General features: G+C 40.1%; 1 protein-coding gene across 1 annotated transcript; it reads right to left on the bottom strand.

The window, feature by feature from the left end:
- Positions 1–1,216: 1,216 nt before the first annotated feature.
- Positions 1,217–12,143, bottom strand: GJB7 (gap junction protein beta 7). The gene is made up of 2 exons (XM_028107994.2): positions 11,950–12,143; positions 1,217–2,050 (listed from the first exon to the last, which is right to left on the bottom strand). Exon 2 carries the CDS (start codon positions 2,021–2,023, stop codon positions 1,217–1,219), a length of 807 nt encoding a protein of 268 aa, XP_027963795.1. The 5' UTR covers positions 2,024–2,050; positions 11,950–12,143.
- Between the last annotated feature and the right edge of the window lie 251 nt (positions 12,144–12,394).

Raw genomic sequence — 12,394 nt, 5'->3', positions numbered from 1 at the left:
GATGATATATCTGTGATTTTTTTAAAAAAATAAGAAAGGAGTGCTTGGGTGGGTCAGTCGGTTGAGCCTCCAACTCTTGATTTCCATTCAGGTCATGATCTCAGGGTCATGAAATCCTGCCCCACGCCGAGCTCCATGCTGGGCGTGGAGCCTGCTTAAGATTCTCTCTCTCCCTCCTCATCTGCCTCCCACCTGTCCCCCTTGTACTCACATGCTCTCTCTCTCTCTCTCTCTCTCTTTCTTTAAAGGAAAAAAAATAAAAATAAACTAAAAGCTAGGCTCCAAATCAAGTAATAATAAACATCTTTTTTTTTGCATTTTTCCACACCAATGTAACAGCATAGTACACATTTTATTATCTATTCTAGAGAGAGATGTACTAGTAAATTGTGGGCAAACTATGATATATTGTAGACTACATTCTGAATTCCTGATTATAGAAAGGTTCAACAAATACAGAAATTTAAAAAGTATTTCAATGTTCAGTGGTAGAAGTGTCAAGTAATTCTCAAGTTAGGTATGTTCTCTTTCTGGGTCCTACCCTGCTCCCGGTCAATGTACTCAATGGGGCCTGCCTTCCTGTGTGACTCTAGAGTGACCCTTTCAGGTGTCTCCTAGTTCAGGCTTAAGCAGAATATCTCCCAGTAATATTTGTATCAACTTGGAGACCACAGATGATGGCTTTCTTCCCTCTCCCCTACTCCACTTATATCCAGGGAGCCCTAACCTGCAGAGTCCTGGGCTCTGTGGTCATTTCCCCAAGCCAGGCCTTCTCACTGAGTGTCACTGTGTGTGCTTTTTTGTGTCCTTGGTTAGCTGCTGCCCCACCCTCAACATGCTCTTTCTCTGCAAAGATTAAGCAGGGCTGAGTGAGGGGAGCCTCGGCTGCCACTATGGAAAGACCGCCAGCACTTAACCTCAGCTTAGAAGCCATCACATTTTTCAGAACTGTCACATTTTATATTTTCCAGTTGACAGATCTAAGCATTTAAGAGAATGCTGCTTGTTGAATTTCTTCAGACTAATTTGCAATTAACTATTCAAACACAACTCACATACATACCTGAATCCTACAACAATGAGATCTCTGTCTAGTGTATACAACTGAGCACATATTGAAAATTTTAAAAAATGTCCCAAGTGACATAAAGGCTGACGCCCTTTGTTTTCCAATGTAGCCCAGGTCTTGCTTAGAAAGGATGCAGGTTCTCCTTGTCTAACCCTCTTGTACATCAAAAAGCAGCTTTGTTTCACCTCGCTGGGGTGAGCTCACGGCCAAATCTGAATGGCGATTCTGGAGCAGGGGAGGAGCCCCTATCTCACCACATTCAACATATCTGAGGCTGTGGCACTCACATGCTGAGGACTTGAGTCTTTTAGAGTATTTTTGGAGACAGCACTTAATAAGGCACTTGAGAACCAAAAAGCTCAGTTCGATGAAATTCAACACAATGCACAGGCATGAGGTAATAACCAAGAAGAGTATGAAGATCGTTTTCTCAGTGGGTTTGGAGATGAAGCAGTCCACAGTGTTGGGACAAGGCTTCAAATCACACTTCATAAGGTAGGGAACACTAAAGCCATCATACAGTTTGTAAAATAAAGCCAGGAAGCCAATTTCAAAACCAGTTTTAACAATAAGGCTGATAAGGTAAGTGTACCACAGGCCCCCGTCCATCATACCTGGGCTGACATAGAGTTTCTTTCTGTGCCTTTTCTCTCTACCCTCACGATAGGCTACATGTAGAACCACCAGAAGTGAAGGCGTGGAGACCATGACCAGTTGTAAGGCCCAAAGTCTGACCTGGGAGATGGGGAAGAAGTGATCAAAACACACATTTTCACAACCAGGCTGTTTAACGTTGCATGCAAACTCTCTCTGCTCATCTTTCCACACATGCTCTGCCGCCACCATGTAGACCAGCAAACGGAAGATGAACACAACAGCAAGCCAAATCCGCCCAATCCCGGTTGAGTATTTGTTTACTCCAGTTAGGAGGTCCCTGAGGAACATCCAACTCATGACTTGGGTTCAAAAGAAGGTAAGATTCTGCAAAAGAAAACAATGTCATCATGATTCACTTATTTTTATTTCATTGATCATTTCCACTGTCTTACTTGATTACGGGATTATGGAAGATAAATTCAAATTTCAACTCTGGATGTTGAGGACACACTTTCAAACAAGGAGATAATACAATTGGTCCACAGATGTAATTTATCTCATGCCCAGTTTAATCTGGAATTTGGTTGGTGATCCCACACACACTATCCCATTTTCAAACAAATTCTTCAGTTTATTGCTTCTCTCTAAGGATGGATGGATTCTGTTACTGATCTAGAAAAAATTAGATATGAATCCCAAGGTGACTTTGGTACCTTGAGATAGCCCTCACATACCCACTTCTTGAAGTTGTAATCTCTACTCACTTTTTCTACTTTGTCAACGCCCCTCCCCAATCCCTAAAGGTTATTCTCTGCACCTACCTCCCTTTGTGTCCTGTATGCCATACCAACAGCTGAGCTTGCCTACATTCTGACAGTGATAAGTGAGGCTCTCCAATATGAACTTCTCCAAACTCATGTTTCCTCACCCCTCCAGACTTACATCCATGCCCAACTTAACCTGTTCCACCCAGTTTAGAGGGAGGGGTCAGTCTCATATTGCCTCAAAATGATCATTCCAGCGCTACAGCCCATTCTTGATCTATCCATTTTCCCTGGTTCTATATTCTATATCTCCAACCCTCACCATTTTAATCATCTCAGCATATAAGTGTACTTAAGTGTTATCCATTTTTTAATGGGAGAAATCTGCATAGCTTATCTCTCTGACAAGCCCCCATCTTCCTTTATCCCTTATTTCTACTTCCTCAGTTATTATTTACTCTTCAACTCACTGAGTCCAGTTTTTTCTGCTCACCATTGCACACTAAAATTAGCACTACCACTCAACTACCAAATCTTCTGGATGCTCTGGATCTCATTTAATTTTTCTATGATCCTGTTGTGTTCTTGAAACTTGTGTTCTTAAAACTCTTTCAGCCTTGACATCCGTATTACTCTCTCTTCTCTTTCTATTGTTCTGATCCTCTTGATTGTGCCATCTTAGGTTTCTTTGTCTAGTTCTTAAAAGCTCTGTCCTCTGTTCTTTTCTCACTCCATATTCTCTCCCTAGAAAATCTCATTCATTCCCATGGATTCAACTGCTGCTTTCAGATTCCTGACTCTCAAATCTTCAGCTTCTCCCCAGATTTCCATATCTCACTGCCTCTTTGTTATCATTTAAATATGTCACAGGCATCTCAAACTTGATATATCTACAGCTGAATTTATTGTCTGTCCTGCCCTTTGATTTTCTTGCTTAATGGCATCACCAATACCCAAGCACCCAAGTTGGATATCTCATATTCATCCTGGACTCCTTTCTCGTGACTCTTTTTAATTGCTCACCAAATTCTTCTGATTCCTCCTAAATATCTCTCAAATTCCCCTCCAGGTCACTGCTGAAATATCTCTCACCTATACAGCCTTCCCACAGCTTTCTATTTCCAGTCTCATCATCTCTTCCCCTCTCCTCCTAGTATGTTCTTGATGCTGCTTAATTATCTTGCAACTCTTTCCATCTTTTTTGCTCTTTTCCATATAAAAGCTGATAGGACAAAAAATCCAGTCAAGAAATGGGCAGAAAACATGAACAGACATTTCTCCAAAGAAGACATACAGATGGCCAACAGACACATGAAAAAATGTTCAACATCACTCAGCATCAAATCAAAACCACAATGAGATACCACCTCACATAGGTCAGAATGGCTAAAATTAACAAGTCAGGAAACAAGGGATGTTGGCAAAGGACTCAGAGAAAGGGGAACCCTCTTACACTGTAGGTAGGAATCCAAACTGGGTACAGCCACTCTGGAAAACAGTATGGAGGTTCCTCAAAGAGTTAAAAATAAAACTGCCCTATGACCCAGCAATTGCATTAGTAAGTATTTATCCAATGGATACAAAAATAGTGTTTCAAAGGGGCACATGCACCCCAATGTTTACAGAAGCAATGTCCACAATAGACAAACTATGGAAAGAACCCAGATGTTCATAGACAGATGAATGGATAAAGAAGATTTGGCATATATAAAATAGGGAATACTACTCAGCCATAAAAAGAATGAAATCTTGCCATTTACAACAACGTGGATGGAACTAGAGGGTATTATGCTAAGTGAAATAAGTCAGTCAGAGAAAGGCAAATACCATATGATTTCACTCATGTGGAATTTAAGAAACAAAACATGAACATGGGAGAAGGGAAGGAAAAATAAGATAAAACAGGGTGGCAAACCATGAGAAACTCCTAACTATAGGAAACAAACTGAGGGTTGCTGGAGGGGAGGTGGTTGGGGGTTGGGGTAACTGGGTGATGGGTATTAAGGAGGGCACTTGATGTAATAAACACTGCGTGCTCTGATGCAACTCATGAATCATTAAGTTCTCCTGAAACTAATAATACACTATATGTTAACTAAATTGAATTTAAATTAAAAAATAATTTTAAAAAAGTTGATAGGATGCTAGAGAGCCTTCTTTTTCATTTCAGTGATGTTGTCTTTCTGCCTTCTATTTTGTCTTATAATTGAATTCTGTGGTGTAGCCCCCAATTTGTTTGTTGGGCCCATTACATACTCAGCACTCTCTGTTCAGTGCTTTTGAGTTAGGTCTCTCACAACTACCCTAGAAAGTGGGAGTTCTGTTTTTTGGTTTGGTTTGTTTGTTTATGGTGATGGATGTTTTGTTCTTTCACATGAGAAAGCAGATTCTAAAAAATGAAGCCACTTTCCCACATTTAAAAAATAAGATGCAGAACAGTGTTCAAATTGAATTTCCATCACTCTAAAACAGAGCTTCTCAACAGTGACATTATTAAATTTGGGGCTGGATAATTCTTTGTTCGAGCAGCTGCCCTGTGCATTGTAGGTTGTTTAGCAGTACTCCTGGCCTCTACGAGCTAGATGCCAGTAGTACCACCTCCTGCCCCCATTTCAGACAACCAAAAATGTAGTCCAGACATTTCCAAATGTACCCTGTGGAGATGAGGCAAAATCTCTCCAAGTAAAAATCACTTCGTTTAACTTTCTACTATCATCAGAAGATGTGGGCCAGAGCTCCAGATCTGCCACTAATATACTTTGTGATTTCTCAGGTGAAATCCTTGCCATTTCATGTCTTGTTTTCTATTACAAAATTATTACTTTTTGCTTTATAACTCAGCTGAAAGAGTATCATGGAAATGGTGTGAGGGGAATGAGGAGGTTAAGAAAATTGGGATATTGTTATAGCAGCACACCTGTCGGAGCATGTCACATTACCTCTTACAGAGGGAACAATATGTAGTAAGCCCACACGCTAGAGCCCTGAGGAAATGTATGAAGGTTAAGAGATGTTTTCAGAGAAAACAAAGATACATGTGCACAGTGCTCTATTCAGCAGGGAATAAATACTTCAATGTCCTTGGGTTTTCAGAACACAAACAAAATTGTATTAAATAAAAAGCGTTCTCAAATCCACCTGAAAGGTTAATGTCTCCATGAATTATTAAAACAAAGTCCCAAAGATTAAAAAGGGAAAACAAAAAGTGTTATGTTTTCCTATAACATGTGTCATTGGGCATTTGTCCATATTATTCAAAAAGATATTTATGTAATGTTACAAAACATTTGAAAGTACCCTGTTGGGTGTTTTAGAGAAGGGAGGAAGGCAAGAGTAGGTTTAGACTTTTTTGCTAAAAGGAAAGCAGTAAAAAAGCAACTGGTGTTTGAGAAGAATTGGAAGACTGATACCATCAAATGTGACAGGATTATGAATTTCATTTGACTGATAGATGTCTATCCTATTTTGAAGTTCTCTGCTGATGGAAAGGTAATGGCTTTTCTCAGGAGGGAGAGGTTTTCTAATGTTAGTGCAATTTTAACAAAGGTGGTTTAGCATAATGGATAAGAGCCTGGGCACAGTGTTGGACTCAATGGGTTCAAGTCCAAGTTCATCTCTGATCATAATAGAACCAGCCACGTGAGGCTTAAAACAGAGTCTGACACATGGTAGCTGATCCACAAGCATTATTATTATCATCATCATTATTATTTTGCCATTAAAAGCCTTTCCTTGATGTCAAACTGGAAGTCTTTCCAATTGCAAGTTAAGTATATTTTTTTCTCTAGGTTTTTTCCTATGAAGGTCGATAAATTAAGAATCTCCATACAATAGTCCTTTAAGCATTTGAAAGCAGTCATTATTGGTTTGAAGTCATTAGCTCATCATTCTTATCTCTTAATAATAATTCAGATTGTCTCTTTATTTTTAATAAAGGTCTTTATTTATCCCTTTTCTTAAGCCACTAAGGATAACTACCAATTTTTTAAATTTTTTTAAGATTTTATTTATTTATTTGAGAGAGAGACAGAGAGAGAGAGAACACGAGCAGGGTGAGGGGCAGAGGGAGAAGCAGACTTCCCACTGAGCAGGGAGCCCAATGCGGGGCTCTATTCCAGGACTCCAGGATCATGACCCAAGCCAAAGGCAGATGCCCAACTGACTGAGCCACCCAGGTGCCCCGATAACTACAAATTTTTGAATAGTTTCTACTTGCCAATTCTAATGTACTAATTCTCCTATGACTTTCTCTTTTCTTGTAAGAAGTAGCAGTTAACTGCACAGGAATTTAGTTTGGAAAATTCAATTAATCAAATAGTCTCAGAAAGTAAAATATTCAATATTGCCAATATCGGGAATAATTTTGGGGAGTTGCAAATTCTCCCCAAACATTTGATCTGAGTTAAAAGTGGAGGTGAGAAGAAGGTGCTGGGTCAATCAGATTTCCATATGGAAAAAAATGAAGTTGGATCCCTACTTTACACCATTTAAAAACTTAACTCAAAATGGATCAAAGACCTAAATAAAAGAGCCAAAACCATAGAATTCTTAGAAGAACACAAAGGGGTAAATCTTTATGACCTTGAGTTTGGTAATGGATTCTTGGATATGATACTAAAAGCATGAGCAACAAAAAAGAAAAAATAAATTGGACTTCATCAAAATTAAAAACCATTGTTCATCAAAGGACGTTATTAGGAAAGCAAAAAGACAACCCACAAAGTGAGAAAAAATATTTGTAAGTAATGCATCTGGTAAGGTTTTAATATCCAGAATACTTAAGGAAATACTAAAACTCAACAACAAAAGATAATTCAAAAATGGGCAAAATGTTTGAATAGACATATCTCCAAAGAAGACATACAAATGGCCAGTCCATACATGAAAAGATGCTTAACATCATCAGTCATTAGGAAAGTGAAAACCAAAGCTACAATGAGATATTGCTTCACATTTACTAGGATGAGTACAGTTTTTAAAATATAAAATAAAGGGGCACCTGGGTGGCTCAGTTGGGTAAGCGTCCAACTCGATTTTGGCTCAGGTCATGATCTCAGGGTCGTGAGATCAAGCCCCACACTGGACTCTGTGCTGGGCATGGAGCCTGCTTAAGATTCTCCCTCTCCCTCTGCCCCTCCCTGCACACACTTTCTCTCTCTCCCTCTCTCTCTCTCTTTCCCATTCTCTCTCTCTCCCTTAAAAAAAGAATTGTGACAAGTATATGCTCTGGGTGCTGGGATATAAGAGTGAGCTAGATAGAGAAGGGCCCTTCTCTCGTAGAGCTTATATTCTAAGGAGGGAGAGAAACAATAAACAAGAAAGAAAGAAATGCATAATATCAGATAATGATGAAGACTGTGAGGAAGCACAGGCAGAATGATGTAATTTTGGTAGGACCAGGAGAGCCTCTTTGGACTGGATGGCCATGGGCGACCTCTCTGATGAGGTGGTCTTTGGATGGAGCCCCAAGAGGCAAGAAGTCAACTACATGAAGCTATGAAGAAGAACGTCCTAGGAAAATGGAATGGTTGGACAGAATGAATTTATGTGTTTGAGAAACAGAAGGAAGGTCCACATGACTGGACCTCAGTGAGTGAGGGGTGGATGGTCTGAGATGAGGCTGGAAAAGAAGGTCCAGCCAGGTCACAGAGAGCCTTAAAGGTCACAGTGGGCTGTTCTGTGCTACGTCACTATAGGCAAGTTCACTCTTTTGAGGGCTCTGTTTCCTTCTCTATGAAAGAGGGATACTAATATTCTCCAAGCTGACTTCATGACGTTTGTTGTGATCATAAGTCAAGATGAAATATAAGCATTTCATAAAGCATGCAGACACACACACACAGAAAAGAAAAGAAGCATAATCAGACCAAATTAAGTAACTCAGAATTTGGAGACAAATACCTCCTTTGAGTGTGAAATGACTAAAAACCATCAAGGGAAAGAATTAGTAATTCATAGCAGAAAACTATCCCAAAAAGATCATCTGTCCTATATTCCTGAGATAACCTGGAAAATACTAGAATGTTAGTAGACAAAAGGGTGTGAAATTATGTAAGACCTTAAGAGTCAAAGTGAGAATTGGAAACTTAGCAACCAGAGGGCACCTAAGTAAAGTGGATAGTAAACAAAGAAACAATTTAATCAACCATGTGGGCCTGTGACTGGCATAATGACATGGCAGCAAAGTTAACAGAAGAGTAGAGCCCTGTATGAATGCTAGGTGAACAGAAACTACATAGACCTTCTGAATGTCTACACAGTTCTGTATATGGGGAAAAGATTATAATGTAGAAATATAAAATACTCCATCACTCTCTTCTGCAGCCAAGGATTTTGGATTTTCTAGGACAACCCTATTGCAAACATACTGATGTCAGAACTAATAAGAACGTGTACAAGTTTTAGGTTGAGGAAATGAGTTACAATAACCATACAATAAAAAAATAAATAAATAAAATAAAAAATAAAAACCATACAATAGGAGCAAGGATAGTTAATACATCTGACTTTTCTACATCCTGGATTAAATGTCGTTACAATCATTTGATTCTCATTCCTCCAATTTACCAAGCAATAATAATTTTCTTGCTGAGGAGATTCCCTAAACTGTGTGAGGATATTCTCCTGAGATTACATACAAGAGTTCCAGTCCCAGGAGAGGCACCTTCTAAACCAGGCTCCTCTGGGTTTGGTTAATGAGTCCCTTAGAGCTGACTCACCTTGGAGTGAATCATACACCCGAGTTTCTGAGCCTTTGGTACTGAGCACGAGCCCACCTGTCCTTCATTTATCGCAAGATGAGCCTTTGCTATCCAGCAACATCCCCCACACCAAACTTCACTTCCAGTGTGGTTCAGCCATCCACAAGCAAGTGCCTTCTCTGTGCTCTGAACTGGCACAAAAGCAATGCCAGGAGCCAGAGTTCTGCTCTGAAATGATCAAAAAGAACTATTTGAAACTTGTGTTGGAGGGGCACTGGATTTCCAATTTCCTTGCAGACCACCAGTGACAAGTCCTGAAAAAGGCGTCAGCTTCCATACCCAGCTCCTTTCATGTCTCAATAATAACAGCGCCTGCCCTTGGGTAGTGCCTGAGCATTTCCGAAGTGTCTCATAGCATCTCATGTAACCCCCACCTCCATCCTCTGAAGTAGGTAAGGTCGGTGGTATGACCTCCAACGTAGTGATGAAGAAAGGGAAACTCAAAGAAGGAAAGGGTTTGTGCAAGACTCCCCCAAATCAGTAGAAAACCCAGCAGCAGAACCCAGATCCTGAATAATTGGTCTCCAGCTCCCTGCAGTGTGCTGGGTTTTCTGGTTCATTAATAACTCTGTGCTACCTCGTACACAAATTATTTAACCTCTAAAGAATAGAATTTCCTCTCAAGAGTCTCTTTCCACCACCTGCTGACACTTGCAAATTCCATAAAACCCCCTGTCTGAATACAAGCATTTTCATGTTTAGCAATAGCCTGTTTGGAAAATCCCTAAACCAAGGTGTTTCTCAACCCAGGATCTATGACCCCTGAGTGTCTGTCATTAGATTCTCAAGGGTTTATGAGAAGTTTATGTGTGTGTATTTTATTTTTATGATCTTAAGCAATCAAAACAATGCTGATGACTAGCTCATAACCAAGGACTGCCACAGGATTTCAGTACTCATATTTACCAGTATTTGGCAAACTACACAGGCTTCAGGCCAAATCCAATTGGCCACCTGTTTTGTAAATAAAGTTTTGTTGGGACACAGCACTGCCCTTTCATTTACTATTGTCTATAGCTGTTTTCATGCTAAAATAGCAGAGCTGACTGGTTGCAACAGAGATAGTACAGCCCTCAAAGCCTAAACTATTTACTATCTGGCCTTTGCAAAGGCCATTTGCAGACCTCTGATATTTATATTGTCTTCGAAATCATATTGGAACCAAGTTGCAGAACTTTAATTATCTGGGCTTCTGAGAAACAACACATGATGGGTCCTGCTCAACAGAAAGCTACATAAAGGGGACACCTGGGTGGCTCAGTCGGTTAAGCATCTGCCTTGGGCTCAGGTCATGATCCCAATCAAGTCCTGCATCGGGGCTCTCTGCTCAGCGGGGAGCCTGCTTCTCCCTCTGCCTGCAGCTCCCCCTGCTTGTGCGCTTTCTCTCTGACAAATACATAAAATCTTAAAAAAAAAAAAAAGCTATATGAAGGCACATGGACAGTGCAGCAGCATGAATGAAGCCTGCTGGCGGATTGAATGGAGACAAGTGGTGGAAGAACAAGCCATAACCCAACCCACAGTGGGACAGTAGGACCAACTTCAAAGAGTCTGGGCTTCTGCAGTCAGTACCTTATTCTCTTAATGAGTAGTAATTTAATTTCAGCCAAACCATATCTTTTGTCCACTAAACTTTAATTAATTTTAATTTTATTGGTTTTGTGATGTTTGATTTTTCTTTTGTAAACATAGTTGCATAAGAGCTGTAAGTCTAAGGATTAGCCTGTGGATGTAAGATTATCTCACATCTAATTTTAGGTTTCATACATATAAATAATGGTATACTAAAAAAATAAATTGTCAACACTGGGGGTCCATGAACAATACTGAGTAGAACAGTACCCACACAGGCCGACACATATATGTGTGTCAACATATATATTAAACAACTCTTGCCTGGTGTTTTAATGTCCTGTATGAAGAAAGGCATTGCCATTTTTATTTTTTTATTTTTAAAATATTTTCTAAAGATTTATTTATTTATTTGAGAGAGTGTGCATGAGCAGTGGTTGGGGTAGAAAGAGAGGGAAAGAGAATCCCAAGTAGACTTTCCACTGAGCACAGAGCCCGATGCAGGGCTCGATCCCAGGATGCTGAGATCATGACCGGAGCCAAAATCAAGATTTGGATGCTATGGGGCACCTGGGTGGCTCACATGGTTAAACGTCTTACTTCAGCTCAGGTCATGATCCCAGGGTGCTGGGATTGAGCCCCATGCCGGCCTCCCTGCTCAGCGGGGAGTCTGCTCCCTCTCCCTCTGCCTCTCCCTCTGGTTGTGCTCTGTCTCTCTTTCAAATAAATAAATAAAATCTTAAAAAAAAAAAAAGATTCAGGCGCTTAACTGACTAAGCCACCCAGGTGCCCCAAGGCATTGCCATTTTTTAGAGATTCCCCTCTTGGGAACAGTGCAAAGTTTGTCCTCAAGTCACACAGAAGGGGCCAAATGGTCCTGGGCTGTTCCTCCACTCATTCACATTCTGTGCTCTGGCCATGCGTTGCAACTTGGCCACAGCTGCAAAGTCCTCGGGTCCATGACACATCATTCCACATGGGCAACTTCCCTTAGAGGAAGCTTATCCAGAAGGGGCATCTGTGATGCGGCACAAGACTGGATAGCAGGACATCTAGCTTGTAATAATTAGGATCACTTCTCTCACCAAAACTTTTTGGAAAGAGGTAATGACTACCTAATTACAAGAAATGCCATCTTCCCACTAAATAAACAAATCCTATCATAAGAGAAATAAGCTTAACTTACCTTTTGACACAGATGTGGAGATTAAGAAGAGAGCCAGTCAGTCGCTCATTTGATTAAGAAAAAAAAAATCATGAGCTGATTATATTATTTCCCTGAGAGGAAACTAGTGCTTTAAGCTCTGGCAAATGGAGTCTAGTGGTTTCCAAGGGAGCATAAGCCAAACAGGTGTAACCCGATCATTTGTTTTGGCTCATAACTTAGATGAGAAGTCTTGGGTCTCTGCTGTTTACAATATATGTTAAAAGAGAATTAAAACTGGAAAAACTAACTCAAAGCCATTCACATACACACAGTTCATTGAATATCTCTTTTTATAAAACCTTGTCATCATCTACACAAAGAAGCTGGAACAATGAGAGGGTGTTTCATCTCTTTAAAGGATTTTCCAAGATTATTTATCAGAACCTATCTACCAAAAACAATAGGCAAAGAACAATTTAAGTCA

This window comes from Eumetopias jubatus, unplaced genomic scaffold (assembly GCF_037043125.1).
Source record: "Eumetopias jubatus isolate StellerSeaLion01/CBP00866 unplaced genomic scaffold, mEumJub1_p1.0 scaffold_6, whole genome shotgun sequence".
Taxonomy (NCBI): domain Eukaryota; kingdom Metazoa; phylum Chordata; class Mammalia; order Carnivora; family Otariidae; genus Eumetopias; species Eumetopias jubatus.
This window is presented reverse-complemented; position numbering and strand designations above follow the sequence as displayed.

What these genes read in the sequence shown, in the direction of transcription:
- GJB7 (XM_028107994.2), bottom strand. Translation starts at nt 2,023, where the DNA reads ATGAGTTGGATGTTCCTCAGGGACCTCCTAACTGGAGTAAACAAATAC.